This window comes from Chelon labrosus (assembly GCF_963514085.1).
Source record: "Chelon labrosus genome assembly, chromosome: 4".
In the NCBI taxonomy this organism is placed as follows: domain Eukaryota; kingdom Metazoa; phylum Chordata; class Actinopteri; order Mugiliformes; family Mugilidae; genus Chelon; species Chelon labrosus.
In genome coordinates this window covers 17,496,564-17,515,299 of record NC_140340.1, presented here as the reverse complement: position 1 = coordinate 17,515,299, position 18,736 = coordinate 17,496,564, and the positions used below count along the sequence as shown (strand labels likewise).

The window sequence follows — 18,736 nt, the reverse complement described above, 5'->3', positions numbered from 1 at the left end:
TCACTATATGAACATTAAACTATTAAGATCAACACCTACACCTGTCTAATATTATCATCACTGTTTATCTGACCTGAAATAGCAGTAGCTATGCAAAGATCTTCTCATTGGTCGTCTTCTTTTTTTTGTCACAGCCAGTAACAGCTGTCCAACCAGCATCCCTCATCCGTTTCATTGCAGCCAGCTTTAAAGAGTGTCCTGGTGATTTACGACTGACAGGGCTCTGAATCTGAAAATCATTTTCCAGTTTATTTAATCAAAATAAAATGGCTTTTTTAAACTTTACCCATGCAAATTAAATCCATTTTTCCTCAAACCATGATGTACCACTACGGTGATTTTACCTTTTTGAAGATGTTGAGTTTGTGGTATGGAGCAGAAAAAGTGGATTCAGGCCCATTTGCAAACGTCTATCAAGACAAGAAACAGAAGAACTCTTTAAATGTGGCAACTTTGGAGAAAATATACAGATCAAATTCACAAAAAACATCAATAAAAACAGTACTAACCAAGATATCATTTTGATCAGAGCTGTCAGACCTGGGGTCAAGCTCAACGGTGCTCTTTCCCCACTGTGTTTCCTTTTCAGCAGAAGGGGGTGTTCTTATTCTGTAGGACTGAAAGGAAATTAAAGGAGTAAATGTCATCAAAGACATTCATATTTCTATTCATTTTAGAAAATGTCAGATTAATCACAGTATATTACTTTGATCTTTGATGTTCCCACAATCCTGTTTCCTGGGGTTTCCATAACTTCATTTTCAATGTGCTAGGATGCAAAGTCAGTGTCAGTCAGAGATATTAAAAATGCTACAGTAGACAGAAGCCCATTGATGAAGGATAGAATTATCTCTATAGCCATTTAGTTTAAGAACAGATTAAACTGTTGTCTACCTTTGTCTTTAGTGTTGTTCCACGTGGTGTTTGTAGGGATTCAGTGGTCGATTCCTTCACAACATAAGATGTTATTGCACAGTTAATCTAATTTCAAATGATACGAGTATCATCTGGTAATAGCCTATAATGACATGCTCACACTACACTTGTTCACTGTTTACATACAGTTAATAAGAAAGACACTTCTCATACACTGTCCTCCAGCCTCTACAGTTGTTTCTTGCTTTTTTGCCTTAATTAAGGTAATTATTGGGCATAGCCTTGAGCTTGAACTGACTAGAAGCATCTGGGCACAGCATACTAGTTGTCTCACGACAAATCACTTAATTAACTTTTTTTTTTAAATATATTTCTTATTTCCCAATACCAGTAACCACTCACCATATATCCACTCAGTCACATAGCTCATCTTATGACATCCACACTGCTTCTGTTTCAGAAATGTATGTGTGGTTTGCAAATAAATCTTTTCATTTAAGTGACTCTTTAGTTTTTAATTTCAACATACAAATATACAGCCATCGCGTGCACAAACATTCCAAATCGATGTTCTCATCCACAGTTCATGTGAATAATGAACAGTGACTATTACAAACAAATACTGCTGCAGGATTAAATGTGACCACAATAGTGTTATTCAATATTTCTGTGTAATAAATGTAAGGATGTGTTTAAAACAAGACAATTTTATTAATCTGTCTAGAGCTTTTTAGACTCACCACTGTCTCAAAAACTCCTGTCCTCCCATCTTCCTTGCGGTGATGAGAAGTTGTCCTGGTCTTCGAGAGGTCAAACACACGACCCTTTGAAGACCTCTCCTTTGGGGTGTCAGAACCTCCACCTTGCTTATTGTTTGAGGACGTTGGCTGAAAGATTAAAGACACATTCTTGCTTAAGTGCAAACTATGACAAACCTTACCACCAATGGCAGCCCATTTTCTGGGCATTACTGTACCTCCTTGTTCGTTGCATGTAATGGCTGAGCAATTTTCACCATAGACATGTCTTTCTTGAAATCAGTCAGTTGTTTCTGCAGGTCTTCCTAAAGGTAAAGTGTTTCTTGAGCGGAAGGCAACATGCAACCTGATTCAGTAACTGCAATTGATTCAAACTAGATCATACTTTCTTTGTTGTTTCTGTCTTCAGGTGTTTCTTCAGCCGATCATTTTCTGCCTTATGTTTTGAGAGATCCGACTCCTGATTAGGAAAAGAAGTAACTTTATTGTTTATTGTGTAATTATTTAATTGTACTACTGTTCATTTATACAGCATACCAGTGATTTCACATGAGCAACCGTTATCATTTCTTTTTTCTTCTTCTCATCAAGTTCTGCATTCTTTTCTTCAACCATCCGGTCATACTGGCTCTGGTAATGACAAGTCAAGTTTAATGCAATATACGGTATGGGACCATTTCACAGTAGATAAAACTATTTATCACCTTACTTTATGTTTTTCCATCAGTGCAACCATATCTGCAATCTTGTGTTGACACTTAAGTTCTGTGTCTTCCTTTATCTTAACGGACTCTTCTGCTGTTGAGCTGAGCTTTTTTACCTGTAACAAAATGGATTTTTTTTACTCTGAGGAGCGAAAATGCTTTGCATAACATTACATTATAAAAGTAACCTAATTTTCAAGCTCTGCTGCAAAGGTGGATTTTGACTCAAGTTCTTTAAATAGCTTCAGATGGTCTTCCTCTTTTAGTCTTTTAAGGTTCTGCGACTCCTCATGCATACAATTAATCAAAATAAAGACAATCATCCACATTAAACTGGTGAACTGGGTAATACTTCAACATTAATAACTCGAAGATACAAAAGAAACATCACCATACCATCATTTCAAGTTCACTGGATTTTGAAGTCTCCTTTGCTATTTGTTTCTTAAGCGTTTTATTCTAAAAAATAAATCAATAAAATACAAATGAAGACAGAATAAACAACAATGATTTTCCATGTAATGTATATCTACAGTTTCATGCTCATTACAAACCTCTTTCTTGCACTCCTCTTGGGCTTTAAATTTAAGTTCAATTTTTTTCCTGAGGTTACACAGCTAAAAAAACAATGTTTTGTTAGTTCCAGAGAATAATAAATGAGTATAACACTACTTGTAATTGTTTTCAGTCACCTTTGTTTCCACAGATTTTACATGTTTTTCTTTTTCTGTGATTTCTTCATGCAGGCGCTCACACTGTACTCAAAAAGCACAAGGAATCCTTTCAGAACTGCATAATTACATATCCTCGTGTTTCTATTGATAACTATAGTCGTCAGACTTACAGTTTCATCAATTTTCTTCCGCAGAGTTTCAGTTTCTTGACATTTCCCTTGAATTCTGGTTTTAATGGATTGTACATTCCCTCTATATATTGAAAATACAAACATTTTAATATTGACATCTATATACTCTATAAACTCTCTAAACTGTAAACTCACCTTAAAGACCGGTTTTCTTCTTCCAGTCTTTGGATTTCTACTTTGAGCTTTACTGCGTTCTCTTCACTCACCTGAGTCAAAACAGTTTTCTGAATTTCCATATGATAGTATATGATACATAAATAAATGCAGAGTAAATGTATTATACACATGAAAACGGTCTATTTAATTTGAATGGATAATTCAGACCTTCATGTTTGTCTCAATGGCTTTCATATTAGAGTCTCCATTTTCAAACTGCTGTTGAATGGCTATCTTCTCAGACTGCATATCATTAAAGTTCAATAGCAGCTCTTCATACTTTGCTCTTAGAGAGATAAATTAAACATTAGACATTGAGATTACGCCAGTTTTTTACAATATTCCACATGCTAATGTGATGGAATTGCTAGCTACTAAGAACTCACTTATGCTGCAGGATGTCTTTCCTCAGTTGCTCCATCTGAACAGTGCTTTCTTTATTTTTCTTTATTTCAGCAAATAACTGTTCCTCCAGCTCCTGCACTTTAATCTGAGGGTATAAAAACAATATTTCCATGTTGTTAAGCAGTGTATGCATTAACCCATATTACTGGATATATTTAAATGATAAAAATACATTTCCATTAAGAAAAACCTCAGTCAAAGAGGACTTCTCCTTTAAATTGTCTTGTTCCTTTTCAACAGCTTCACGAGCTTTCTTCAGTAGATCATTTTCAGCAAAGATCATCTCTGCTTCATTCTGTATCAGTAAAAAAGGTTTTCCAAGGCCATGTGTTTTTAAGTATTTGTATTAGAGTATTCAACACACGATTCCTTATGAAGTAGCTCGTTGGCTCACCTTAAACAACTGTACTTCTTCAGTTTTCCTTGAAAGTTCAGCGCCAAGTTGTTCCACTTTGGCTTCACTGACACCAATCTTATCCTTCATGGACTCAATGGACTTTGATTTTATTTCCTTGGAACAACAACAACATATAGAGTAGTCAAGTCATTGCTGTGGTTGCCAGGTTGCAATGAAGGGTGAATACTTCTCAGATATGTTAAAATTCCCCATACCAATTCATCTTCAAGAATTTTTATCAGCCCATCCTTCTGTGCAACTTGCTCCACGGTCTCTCCTGTAGAGTAAAACCTTTTTTATTAGCTTGAAATACATTTTACTGACATACACACAATAAAAAAAATCTACCTATCTAACCCAATTATGCTTACCTAAAAGAATACTCATCCTTTCAAGCTCATTCGTTTTTGCCAAGAGTTTGTCCTCAAGATCTTTGGCCCTTCAAAATGAATTAAAACAAGAGACATGACGTGATATGAGGACATTTTGTATTTACTCTGGAAAGTGCTTTGGACTTTATGGAGTTAATTATACCTGTGTATCTCTATGTCTAGTGAGTTGTTTTGATCTTGAATGGCTGACTGAAGTTGCTCCAGCTTCTCTGCTTGTTGAATTTTAACTCTGCTGAGCTCCTGCAAGCTGAGGTCTTTATCTTGAATGATCTGTGCACATTGTATTTTACTTTGTTCCAGGTCTGCAGCAATAGTTTCTTGATTTTTCTTGAAGGAAGCAATAACATTCCAATTGAAGCAGACAAAACACAAGACACAAGTTCAGTTTCATTGGAAATGTCGAGAATCTCAACAAACCCACCTCGGTTTCTTTGCAGTGCTCCTCAGCAGTATTCAGCTTTTGCAGAAGGGACTCATTTTCAGTTGTCAAGTTTTTGAGAAGTTCAAATTGTTGCTCTGTGAAGATGGTAAAAGCGAAATCCAATCTTTGTTATGGGAATGCTACTTTAAAGTGTGGCCTATTCACTTTATTTTACAAATCAGAAAACTGCACATAAATAGAGAAAAATGGATTTCAATTTCTCACTGCTGATATTAAACAGTTTGTTTTTAGTCAAGGTATTGACATAAAATTGTACAAAAATACTGTCATTTAACCCTAACATTACTATCCTCAAGGAACAATGTTATACTACCAATAATGAAGTCCAGAAAAACCCCTTTTGTAAAATTTAAATCAAAAAATACACAGCATTTTGTGTCCATCCATAAAATCTAGTCACGGCCTTACCTGATGCCTCTTGAAGTTGTTTGCAGTTCTTCTGAGCTTCCTCAAGGTCAAGCAGGATTTTTTGTAGTTTATTTTCCTCATCCTTAAGGTTAGTCTGAAGCACTGCAACCTGTGAACACATTGCCATTTTAAAAGTTGTGGCAAATGTACAATATTACATGTACAGAAATAAATTCATACAAAATCTTCTAACTTCTTCATCTTTCATCTTATTTTCTTGATGGTATTTCTCTGTTAGTCGTTCAAATTGCAGCATTTCTTCTTTGACTGAAAAATAGATAAAATGGTTAATGGTTCTTGCTGGTGGACATGTACACTTGAATGTTGATCTATTCCAAATTCAATCAACGTAGATAGCGACAAATGTTTTCCTTTTTCTTTCTTTACGCCTAACTTAAGTGTCTAAAGGCAATTTACAAAGATATATATATACCTTTCTGCATCTCTTGTTGATCGGCTTCAACTCGAATACGCAGGCTTTCAAACGCTGCAATCATTTTCTAGAAGAAAAAAGGAACTTGCAAAGTGACATTCAAACCTCGTTCCCAACTGTTTAACTACTGTCTAGTAGATTTTTTGGTTCTTACCTTAATATTCTCCCTATTTTCCATAAATAGGTGATGCGTTTCTTCTCTTTCAGATTCAACTACAATAAATAAAAACTGGTCATAAAATATGCAACAATGTGCCCCTATTTTCTTTTTTCTTTCTGTTTAAGAAATGTACTGTATATGGGCAGAATATCTAAAGCACCTTTTACTTACATAAATGCATTTTGTCTGCTGACCACTGAAAAGTATCTTTGAGTATATTACACAAGTTCCTTGTTACATTGTTGCTGTATTCAAAATAGAGAATTGTATACATATAATTACAGATATAAAAACATACATAAAACAATAACTTCACAATCTGTGAATCTGTGTTTTTCCAAGCAAAACCAATACTTGTTCCTTAGATCCTCATTTTCACTGATCTGCTCCTCCAGCTTTACGCTGAGACTTTCATTTCCAAACTGTAAAGGCAGAACATGTACAACAGCAAAACAACAAAACACATCCGTGAAAGAGCTCAGTTATACTGGCCATGATATGTCCAACAGCCTTTGTTCCAACTTTGTTTATTGGATACTGTAAATACTGTATGAGGTTAGAGAAATACAGATAAAAAATGTGTCACTGTACACACACCTGCAATTCCTGAATGGCTTTGCGTTGAGTTTCAATTGTTCTTTTGTTATCCTGGAGACTCCTTTCCTTTTGCACAGTGTCAGAATCGACTTTGGTTTTCCAACACTTAATTTTCTCGACTTCGTCAAACAGCTTGGAATAAAGCTGTCCAGGATTGCAATTATTCTGCGCAATAGTCACAATGATAGGAAGTAAACTGACATACCTGAGAATAAACAGACTAAAAAAGGCCAAGTGTATCTTATTCATGCGGTACAATGAAAATATTACCTCGCCTTTTTCCATTGGTGGGACAACTTTCATCTTGGGAAAGTCTTTAGAAAAGAAACAATAATTAGTTAATATAGTGTGCACAGTGCTGTTATAGCCCATCATTGTAAAATAAATAAAATAAATACCTGGCCTGATTGGTTTTGTTGGTGCCACCACACTTGTATTGGGCAAAGGCATGTCATAGCATTCGGCGAGACCCTAGAAGAATAAAAACACTTAGCTATTCATTACAGGTATTAATGATTACTGCCACTTACACTACCTCGGTTCATTTGTGCATCCAACCACCACACAGAAAAACTGTTTCACAAGTGCACATCCTGTATTTTTAAAATGTCAACTAATGGCATAACGTGTAAATGCTGAGCTAGCATCATAGTGTTTTGACTTTATTCGTTAATATTTATCGACTAACAGTTTACTTATTGGTGGCTATAGCTTATTAAGTAACTTACCTGCTGCAGTGAAGTCATGAAATCACCGGAGTTTTCGACAATTCGCTGAGGTCTAACAGCAGATACCTGTCCGGTATTCACCCTGGGAGGCACCAACAGTTTGAAGTTAAAGCCCCGGTCTCTCTCCATCCTGAAATTGACATGAATACAACGTTTTGGCTTCTGTTGACTAAAGTTGCCAACCTGCAATGATTTAAAACAATTCCAGTTTTAATGAAAAGCCAGAGAAATGTCAGAAGACTAGCCTGTTAGCATAGCTCATTAGCTTGATAATTTTAGCTACCGAATTGACCGTTGACGTTAGCTTAGATAACTGTAACCGCCCCTCCTGGGTACATCTGATTAGCACGAATACCCACGAAAGACTAGAAAAAATGTTCACAAAGTCTGGGCACTATTCTTTAAAAACAACCGGGTAATTAAATAACTTACTAATTTATAATAGTGATAAACATTAAACATTTTGTGTTAACGTTACCTGGTTTATTTTAATTAGACCACACTATGTGCGCGTGCTCCTACGTACGTCAACGGCTTATTTCAACGGCCTTTTAACGGATATGTGCGTCGTCGGTCTTTGTTCCTAATTCCTAATTATTATTATTATTATTATTATTATTATTAACACTAATAATAATAACAAAAAAGTTACAGAGATATTACCTCACTTTAATTATTATTATTAACACTAATAATAATAATAATAATAACAATAAAAATAATCTTTTTGTGCCCGTGAAAGTCATTACAGATCATAAATAATAATGATAATAAAAAAATTGTAATATCCACTGCATTAGGATACCTGGAAATATTTTAAGTTTAAAAGTGGAACAGCACCATGTGCCCTGTCATCTTTGTTATACAGTCCACTTATTGTATCAGTTCTTATTAGGTAAGAGATATATTAATTAATATAAGGGACAAAGGTTGTTAAGTGCTACAAATCTTATTCACAGGTGCAGGACTTCAGCACAGAGATATGCTGGTTCAATTTAATTAGACCTTGTTAACCATCCACACTGAATAATCAGTTTGGTACATGTTTATATTACAGTGTTCACTCAGCGGAAAAAAATAATCAGAAGTTATTAATATCTAGCCAGTATGCTAACATGGACCAGCAACAGCATGATTTGATAAACTGACTTCATATAGTGGACTCATTTGTCTTCATATACAACAAGTGTCACAAATGCCTATACAGTGAATCTAATAATGTACTTCCTCCATCTAATCTAATCACTGTATGACATATTATGGTGTCAGTTCTGAATATATTGTGTCAGTGCACCTCCAAGAGCTTCTATTTCAGATTTATGACAAACAGAACACAGTGGACTTTCATATTCTTGTCAAATTGTTGTTTATTTGACTTCCTGATATGTGTTCCATATATTTATATATATACGCAGCATAGAATAACTTGGAGGCAGTGGCACATTTTCCGTCATGTAAAGAAAATTAGAAATTAGTATGAATACATGAAATAAACAACATTTAACAAAGTGGCATGGAGGGGGTTCAGAAACCTTCAGCAATTAAACTGTGCTATCACGTCCTTAATAGTAAGGAAAACTCATTAGAAATGTGTCTTAGACATGGAATGACAAGCACAGTGAGGTGTGGACTGTAATTACTTGCTGCACTAAAGTTACAAAAGTTATAGAGATATCACCTGACTTTAAACACATAAAATCCTATAAGAGACAGGAAAAGCAAACTTGAATATGATACAAAACACATTTACTACTCTAAATAAGAATATAAGAGGTATTTTTATGTGGAGTGTTTAAAATTGAAAGGGCTTTAATAGGTGTGTAAATACTTTTATTCCAAGTGAGGCTATAATTTCTATTGTGGTCTTCAGGGATAATGCACTATGAAACAGAACATCAATGATGATGATATGGTCTGTTTCATGGAAGCATGAATATTAACCTGGCTGACATCACATTCAACACAAAGGTAAGCTGACATGGTACAGAGCATTAGACAGTGTCTTCTGTATTTCTAGCCTCTGCCACCTCTTTGGCAGCATTGTCCCTGTTGGACCTTTGTTCTCTAGCTCCCACCCTGGCCCTCCTCTCCTCCTCTTTTTTCTCTTTGTCCAGCAGACGATAGTTGATTCCCATTCCTGCAAACAGGAAGACACTGGAGACAATGAGGAGGATCCCACATCCCTGGTACGTGTACTTGTAATCATGGTAGACGTCTTTGAACCTTCCTGTGAAAACAAAAACGGAGACGTATTTCATGATTTCATGCTTCAGCTACACAGAAATTAATTACATTTGGTTCTTATTGTAGACGGTATGCTCACCAAGCAGTGGGGGCCCTAACAGTACAGGACCACACTCCACAATAGTGACCAGTCCAACAGCACTGGAGAAGCGCTGAGTTCCAACTAGGTCCATCAAGGTCTCAAACAGCACTGCGCTCAGCCAGCCGAAAGCAAACCCAAAGAATATGGCATAGATAACAAAGCCTTTGTAGTCTACGGACATTGGCGCTAGAACATGACACACACCATTGTACAGAACTGAGACAGCAAAGAAGTATTGTATTCTGGGTCGCACCCATTTGGTGTTGGCCACAATGCCCATAGAGGGCCGGGCAACCATGTCAACAAAAGCCAGAACAGACAGTAAAAAAGCTGCCTTCTCTTTAGGAATGTCTTTACTCTTGGCAAAATTCGAGAGGAACACCAGTGGCGCAAAGAGACCGAAAAACATGATAATGTTGCCCATAATGTAGAGCAAAAAGCCACGGTGCTTGAACAAAGAGAGGTCGATGAAGCTGTTAATGATCTGCGACACAGTCCTCCTCTCTGTGGTTTTCTCTGCAGGTTTGGGTTTTGGTCCTATGGGTCGCATGAGGGAACCAGCGACGCAGCAGTTGAAGAGCAGGCCACCCAGGATCAGAAAACTTCCTCTCCAGCCAAACTTGTCAAAGAGCCAGGTGTTAATAGGAGCCATGGTGGAAAGAAACACAGGGCTGCCTGCCATCGCGAGCCCATTGGCAATAGGCCGCTTCTTGTAGAAGTACTTTCCAATCATAGTGAGGGCAGGGTTCAGGTTGAAGGCCAACCCCAAGCCTGAAAGAATCCGATAAACATGTGTAAGTATATAACAAAAATGTTCAGACATTCAAAGTACTTCTTAGTGTTTGTATTTTTGAAAGACACTAGATGGCAACAGTGCACAGTAAAAAAAAATAAATAAAATATTGGTGACTCATGATCAAACTTGAAAATAGTTAAAATTAGGTACCTCCCACCACACCAATGCAAAAGTACAGTGCTTGAACAGAACTGCAGAAAGAGGCAGAAATGAGGCCCAATCCGGACAGGCATCCTCCCGCCATCATAACAGGACGGCTCCCATATTTATTCACCAGGATGCTGCTGAGAGGACCTAAAGAAAACCCATAAAAAATAAAAAATAAAAAAACAATGCATAGTCACATATAAGATGCTGGAAGACGGCGTTTTCCATCCAGCCACATGCACAGTGCTACATGTCACCACCAGAGGGCTCTAGTGTCACGGCTGTGGATCAGCAGAGTCAAAGAACTTCTGCAATCATTTTTGTCAGTACTGCACTGCAGTAGATGTGTTCTCATGCCACTGATAATGTGCTCTGTCAGAGTAACCACAAAATCTGCTATGAAATAATAATTTGTTTGCTTCAGAGATTCATTTGTTTGGGAGTCCTTTTTAAATCCAAACACATTAGAAGTGATTATTTGATCGTTTCTGAAAATTGGGTGTGTGTATTAGTGTGAGTGTCTTGGGTGATATTTTGGCACTGACATGTGCATGGGGGTTTAAAAAAAACTACTTTTGTACATTTTTTTGGCACCTGGTGCACATCTGTTAGGGTGCAGATGCAGGCTGGATTCAACATCAGTCCAGAAAAATTATTGTGACTTGTACACAAATCACTAAAATGCAGGAGGGTTCAGGTCACAAAACACCATCTCCATCTACAGCTTATAACAACCAGCCTAAATGAGTATGAGGAGCCACATGGAAGACACTTCTGCCTTCCTGCCAAATCCCCGCACTACCCAGTGAACCTAAATGGAAACTGACAGTTTTTGTTTAGAGGTTGTCCAGACTCATTTGCCAGCGCGGCGCAAGACAAAGGGTTTTTAAATTGTAATGCAGGCAGTCTCCACACAAACAATGAGTTCTTTCCTTCTGCTTTGCAGGGAGGGTTGCTCAGGATAAAAAGGTTGGAGACAAACCAATGTAGAATATTATGAATGTAATGAATGAAAAATTGAAGGAGTACAGAGGTACGCAACAGTAGGCCGTTAATGAACTTCTCCCGCTGATGTGCTCAGAATGTTTAACACACATGCGGCAACAGACCCGGCTGTCATCCATTCACAGCACTGACAAGCGTTTCTTCGCTTATTCGAGACTCTCAATTACCATGCGTAGCTTGCCTTCACCTGCGCGTATTTACATCCACAACATTTGCATTAATTACCAGTGTTAGACCTCAACACCTGTAGTGAGACCACTGGAGTTCGTAACATGTTAGGATTAGTTGCTACAGCAGAAATGTATTAGCCAACAGCCTGTAAAATAACTGCCTCCCTGCCACAGCTACTGCCTGTGTGTCACTCCCATGTATTTGTACTCCTGTAGGTAAGGCAAGACAAATTTATTTATATTGCATATTTCATACCAAAGGCAGCCCAAGGTGATTTACAGAGTACACAGGCAACAACACAAGAAACAAATGCTGAAAACAATAAAGCAAGGAAGCGAAAGCCCTGAGTATAACAGTGAAGCAAACAAAAGCTTGCAGAATTAAAAAAAAACAAAAACAAAATAAATTCAAAAGAGATTTAAGCCATGGCAAACAGGTAGATGCAAACATCTCTACAATCTCACCCATAATGGAAATATTAGAAGCAGGAATCCTAGATCTCCTGAAGTCCACCACTACCTGCTTTGTCTTACTGATGTTCAGTTGCAGACGGTCCAGCTCACGCCAGTCCACAAAACTCTCCATAAGCCCAGTGGTACTTGCTTAGACACATCCTCTACCCCAGTGCATTCGACACTTCAACGCAGAACATCCAGCAACGTGATTCATGATCCAGAACACCAAAGGAGCATGCACTCCTTCCTGAGCAGGGGGCACTGAGGAGTGTTAAAGTTACTGGAGAAATAAAAAAAAAAAAACAGGATTCTGAATGCGTACCATGCCCTGTCCAAATGGGGGTAGGGATGATGGATCAGGTACATGATGGCATCGTCAAGTCCTGCCTACATTTGAAAACTGGAGTGGGGAACCGATAAAGGCTTCACCAGTCGGAGGAAATCCTAGAAGGGTTGTTACCAGCACCGAGACGGGCCTTTTTGGTATTGAAAACCCAGAAGGAGGCTGAAGATAAAGTTGAGCTGGAGGATGACACAAAGCTGGGGGGCACGAGCCTTCAACAAACTTGGGCTCATCATGCCATCGAGACAAGCAGCCTTTGCGGGCGGATGGTGACCCTGGCGCCCTACTCACCTGGGCAGCAAAGATGGCGAGTTGATTTGAGGTGTTGTTTTTCCTATAAGGCTGCGTGTCAAATGTACTGTCAGTGTATTTGTCTACAGCAAAACAGCTTAACGTCAATATGTTGTATTGCTCACCATTTGCATGCAATAGAGTTGTAAGTTAATAACACGAGTGGAGACATGGTTTTACGGCAGTTATGTAGCAATGCAACAGATGCGATGCCATCCAGAGGAGAAAATGTATCCGCTTTTATTTCACTACTGAAAGCTCTTAGAACACTCAGATCAGAATAGAGCATTTGATAGAAAGTATTTTTGTATGGTGTTATATTTTACACTTCATTTTGGCCCACTAAAGCAACTTTCCTGAAACTTCCCTGCGATTAGATGCCTAAGTCATCATTTTTCCAGTTTATCACACATGAGAAAACTGCAGTGTTTTGATTTCAGAGCAGACGGTCTTTAGGTACGGGGAGGACTCCTTTGAACTCTGTTCTCTTGGTGTAGAATATCCTGCACATGAATAGAGCCTTATCATCACCTGACTGACCAGACATGTGTGACATCATCTCATCAGTGCAGGAACACAGCCAAACCCCCTGATGGTCTTCCACTCTCAAAGCACAAGGGAAAACAATCTGCGGGTGTACGAGGCTAAAACCCTATTCATGTGCTACAGAGGCAGATAGCATTGCAACATCACTTCAATACAGGAGCTGCAGCATTGTTTTATCTCAGTATGAAATATTCAATATTAATCTACTCTATAATTATGAGAATCTTTGCAAACAACATAGACCGAAAGGCTACACTGTAAGCCTGTATTTCAGCAAAAAGCAATAGAATAGCTTTAAAGCTGAACACCGCAGGAATAAATCTTTGACAGTCGCTCTAAAAGCTAGACATCGATTCAGTCTATAAATCTTCTTGATGTGCTAAATGTCAAGCGTTAACAAACCACGTTGGGCCGCTTGTGTTTTGGGTGATACTCTTGCATCTCACCTCCGCCATACATGACTGCTAACATGATGGAGGAGATCCAGGACACTTGGCTGCTCGTCACGTCGAAGATCACCTCGATCTCTTTGAAGAAGACGGTGATGGACTTGGGGAAGGCATAGGAGAAGCCAATAGAGATGAAGGCCCCGACCACCACCATCCACCCCCAGCCACCCTCAGGTGGCGTGTAGCCCTGAGGACCACCGACGGCGGGCGCCATGTTTCCTCACGAGATGTTTAAGATATGAAAACTGTGGGGGAGAGAACAAAGCAACAAAGCACTGATTAGTTCATTTACTGTGAGAAAAATAGAGTAATTATTTCAATACATAAATAAATCAAACTCCCTTTTGTTTGTCCTACTGTAACACGGTGATACTCCGCTCACTTTCATGGTCATCTTGACTTGATCTTTTGTCCTCAGCTTTGAAACATTTGGCAGAAACTACACACTTTGGTGTCAAATTTGTGAATGGAATGGACACAGTTTTTGTTGAATTCACTTGATACAAAACAAAATAGTTGTGGATTGTTTGTAACTGGTTATTTCCTCTTTCACCGTGGTTTTTCTAAATTAGTGTCTTGTGGCAAGACCTTGACAGTATTGTTAGTACAGTCTACTTGATTGTAATAATAGCTGGTCAGAGATTTTAGCTGTAGGCCCCAATTAGATTTTTTATTTATTTAATTTTTTTTTTTACGCAAGTTTTACATAATTTCAGTGACAACATAGGATGCACGATGTTGATGCATAAAGGTGTGATGGTTGCTAAAAGTTTTCAGGTGCAAATGTAATTCAAAACTTTTAAAAGTTGGCTAATATCAATGAGGAGAAGGCTTTCAGTCCACGTCAAACTGACAACAGATGCGTAGAAGGGTAAGCTTTTCACACTGCAATTTCACAATTATAAACACATTTTACTTTCTTACTCCCAGCATGTGGGGGATATTGTTGAAGATATACAAACTACCTACTACCTGGCAGTATTAAACTATATCTTTTTCCTGAACTCTAAGCAATCTGGCTTTCCTACTCTCTGGAGTCCTCTTGCTCGTATAAATTGCAACACACAGAACAAGCCATGTATACTGACCTAAAAGTTTCGCTGAATACACCCACTTTGCTGATACCTCCTGTGTATATATGAAAAGAAATGCAATTTTTCAAAAAAAAAAAATTTTCCCCCTAACTCAGTAGCAGCGTTTAAGATTAAGGATGCCATTTCTGGATATGCTTCGCCTTGAATCGCTCTCTCCAGGTATTCACAGAGCTCCCACCCGCTGATCTCCCACAGTTTCACTTTAGGGGTGATGAATAAGAGTCCATCAAAGAGTCAAACAACTTACTGTATTGTTTACACAGGGGAGACTATCCAGAGAGAACATCGATCAGACCACGAACACAGGTTGAATTCATACTGCTCAGTAGCTCGGGGCTTGGCTCTAGAGTGGGTGATGATATAGTGTTTTTCAGCCGAAGAGGACTTGATTTGGTTGATGAATTGGTTTAGTGCTCTGGAAATGTATTGGGTAAGCCAATTGTGTGCAGCAAGTAGTGAATATTTAATGTATTAAAGAACTTTTGTTATTGAGCTGGGACTTTAGCTGCTGCTGTGCGGCTGTAAATGTGCCTCCCGCATTACTCTACAGATGCAATATAAGAGAAATAAGGACTTACAGTATCTCTCTTATTCATTCGTGGTGGGTTATTTGGATAATTTAGTGACCACTTGAGTGAAACTAATTAAATTTGCATGAAGATGCCATATAAAGTAAAGATATATCAGCCTAAAGTGGCTGCAGGCGTGTGATGGTATGAGCAAAGTCACTCTCAGTAATAAGAAAGGCATATATCTGGTGTTTTTAACACAAACAGAAATGTTCTGGTCCTTTGGAGAAGAGAAGCTATTTTTTGATGGTTTGCCATTGCCCCTTCTCTTAAATCTTCCTAAACGACGTGTCTGCAGCTCTGTACTTGATCCGTCCAGCATCACACATAGAGTCCATAGTGAGCAATAATTAAGCAATAAATTATTCACCTGTTGCCTCCAGTTTTTTATTATACACAATTTGCAAGGTGCATTATGGTTAATGTTGTAGCTGAGAGTCCATCTGTGAGACAAATCACTCTGACTGCCTGATCAACTTAGCAAACAAGTGCACAGGAAGAGAAATGGAAGTTACTAAATAAAAAAAAAACAAAAACAACAAAAACAAGTATATATGGCACACAGAAGGCTCCTCTCATTTTACCTCTTAATCTCAGCTACGCATTCAAATGCACAATTATTCTCACAACAACATGATAATTTCAAATTAATAAATTGTAAACCAACTCTAATAATGTATGTACTGTAGCTCTTTCTAGCTTTCTATGTTCCCTCTAATAGCAGCTCTTCCAGTTTCACTTTTTAAATGATGAATACAGAATACCACCACCTGCATGAAGAGTTATTTCCTTCCACGGGTGCAGAATGTACACTGATCAGGCATAACATTATGACCACTGTGAAGTAAATAACACTGACCGTCTTGTGACAATACAATGTTCTGCTGGGAAATTTTTGGACCTGGCATTCGTGTGGATGTTACTTAGACATGTACCACCCACCTAGACCAGACCAGGCACCCTCACCCCATAGCAATGACACTCCTTGATGGCAGCAGCCATCCCCAGCAGGATGCAGCTTGACACAGACACACACACAAAAACCGGTTTAGGAACAACTTAAAAAACATGAAAAACAGCGCAAGGTGTTGACCTGGCCTCCAAATTCACTAGATCCCAAACTAACCAAGTATCTGTGGGATGCACTGGAACAAGCCTGATCTCAACCCATAGGACCCAAAGGCCCCCACTAACAACATTTTGTTGGCAGACACCACAGGACACCCTCAGAAGGCCCATGTCCATTCACTGATGAGTCATAACTGTTTTGGAGGCACAAAGGAGACCTACACAATATTAGGAAGGTGGTCATAATGTTATGCCTGATCGGTTTATGTGCCAGCTGGACGATGGATTTTGCAGTGTGTTCAAGTGCAACTTTTTAGTTGATGTCACAGGCGGGCTTTTGTTGCCGGTAGTCGTTGTTGCTGGTTTGGTGTCCAGGCCTTTAGAGAACTGTAAACTAGTTGCTCCCTCTCAGTGTTGAGCAATACTCTGTTCTGCTGCCAGTTACATCATTACTGCACACACATCTCACTGTATGGTGGCTACAATGCTGCAGTAAAATCTTAACAAAACCCCAATGTCTAAGCTTGAGACAGCGTAAGTCTAATTCATGTTATTTAGCAATCAGCTTACCAAAGACCCGCTAGTTTTAAACCTTGAAACCACAAATAGCAGATTTTTCTCTAATACTGGAATAAAGAGTGGGCAGACTGCTACTTTTACTTGACGCCGGTGTTGTTTAATGTGCTTTGGGTTACAGTGAAGTGCGAATGTGCGATCATTTGTTCTGGATTTCCTTTCACCACTCTCACCTTTCCCACTTTGAAAACCGAATGTCTGCAAAATTACAAGAGAGGTCAGTTAAAAGATTTCCACTGTGGAAACGTAGACACCACACCTCCGCTAGGACGCCTCTAATACAGGGCAGTGTACGGGGGAGATGTCCTTAACTGGCAGTAGAGACAGTGTTGTCTGTGTCTTTAAAAAATGAAAAATTCATTCGCTGACCTGATGAATGGATGGAAGCGCTGCGATAGACCACCCCAGATAGCAAAGCAAAGGTGGAGAAAATAATGAATAAAGCAGATCATTTTCCAACTAAGGATTGGCCGCTTGGCTCCAAAATGGAGAGCCATATATCAAACAGTTCAGTAAAAACTGAACTGAGTCGATTTGAGCCAGGTAGAGTAAGTGTACAAATGGGAAAAGGCATGAACCCAAACCCCATCACACTTTATAGCTCTAGATAAAGCAGTCAAAGTGGGCGGCTTAAAAGTTTCACTTGACAACATGCACATACCAGCACAAAGCGAGGTGGGTTCAGCAGAGGACGTTAGCAGAGACTGAAAAGGATGAATCGTCTTAAGTCATTTACTTGCTTTATTAGACTGCTTATCTAATAGGAACATCACCAAAGGGCCCTGCTTCTATGGCTCCTCTATAGATGAGTATCAAGCCATAACCTCTCTTTGGTTTAGTGAGTTCATATTTATTTATTTATTTTTTTTAATATAAATGAGTACTAAATTAAATGGTCAAGATATACTGCAAGGTTGAGAGGAATTACAACAAAAGCAGCTTGAAACATTATTAAAACAACACAAATGTTTACATTCTTACATTTCTTTCCGTTCCAGCGAGAGAGTTTTCATTCATTCTCTCATGCAGTCTCGCTTCGGGTCTCCTCTGACCCCCACGTTTCAGATTCCACATATTACACCCAGTAAATTTGTCTGCTTACTTATAGATGTGAATAGCGTATTAAATGTTTGCTCAGGGTAATGACACTCTGATATAAGAAGCGTATTGTTATAACGTGACAAAGCAACACATTTTTCATGAATATCCAGGGGGAAATAGATTGTTTATGCAAGTAATTATCTTTAAAGTGGTGTCTAGAAAATGGTTGATATTCAGGGTGCCTGTGTCAAGCCTCTTACCTTGGCAGGAGCTCTTGAGCGTTGACGGATGAGCTCGGCAGATAAAGACCGGGAGGCGTGTTAACACAGTGCAGACATCATCGAGCGGGACTGAGCGGCTTTGAATGTGTATGAAATAAAAAGAAAATCACTGCATATGCTTCACAGATATTCCAGCAGGGATCTAAGGGGGTCTCTATCCGCTATGACAGTCCAAAAAGTTGCTCGTGGTGCCCCGGCGTCAGGCTGCATCTGCTTCCACTGAACAAAGTAAAGTTGTAAAGTTGAGTTCATTCAGT

At 38.7% G+C, this 18,736-nt stretch overlaps 2 protein-coding genes across 2 annotated transcripts; both read right to left on the bottom strand.

The window, feature by feature from the left end:
* Positions 1–17: 17 nt before the first annotated feature.
* On the bottom strand, positions 18–7,516 carry sycp1 (synaptonemal complex protein 1). The gene is given in 32 exon segments (XM_084542610.1): positions 18–229; positions 345–410; positions 510–617; positions 707–769; positions 1,617–1,763; positions 1,853–1,939; positions 2,020–2,094; positions 2,172–2,264; positions 2,344–2,454; positions 2,530–2,643; positions 2,735–2,797; positions 2,893–2,955; positions 3,031–3,093; positions 3,183–3,264; positions 3,339–3,409; positions 3,528–3,645; positions 3,746–3,849; positions 4,159–4,275; positions 4,377–4,438; positions 4,533–4,600; positions 4,696–4,880; positions 4,975–5,069; positions 5,404–5,512; positions 5,597–5,670; positions 5,837–5,903; positions 5,991–6,049; positions 6,168–6,241; positions 6,351–6,418; positions 6,594–6,758; positions 6,864–6,907; positions 6,992–7,064; positions 7,322–7,516. Coding segments are annotated over 32 exon segments (2,958 nt in total). The 5' UTR covers positions 7,451–7,516; the 3' UTR covers positions 18–88.
* A 1,419-nt stretch (positions 7,517–8,935) lies between these two features.
* Positions 8,936–14,064, bottom strand: LOC311486493 (monocarboxylate transporter 1-like; the record flags this gene model as incomplete). The annotated part of the gene is made up of 4 exons (XM_084542363.1): positions 8,936–9,548; positions 9,645–10,418; positions 10,594–10,737; positions 13,848–14,064. The coding sequence occupies 4 exons, from the start codon at positions 14,062–14,064 to the stop codon at positions 9,313–9,315; spliced, it is 1,371 nt and encodes a 456-aa protein (XP_084398489.1). The 3' UTR covers positions 8,936–9,312.
* Positions 14,065–18,736: the final 4,672 nt, after the last annotated feature.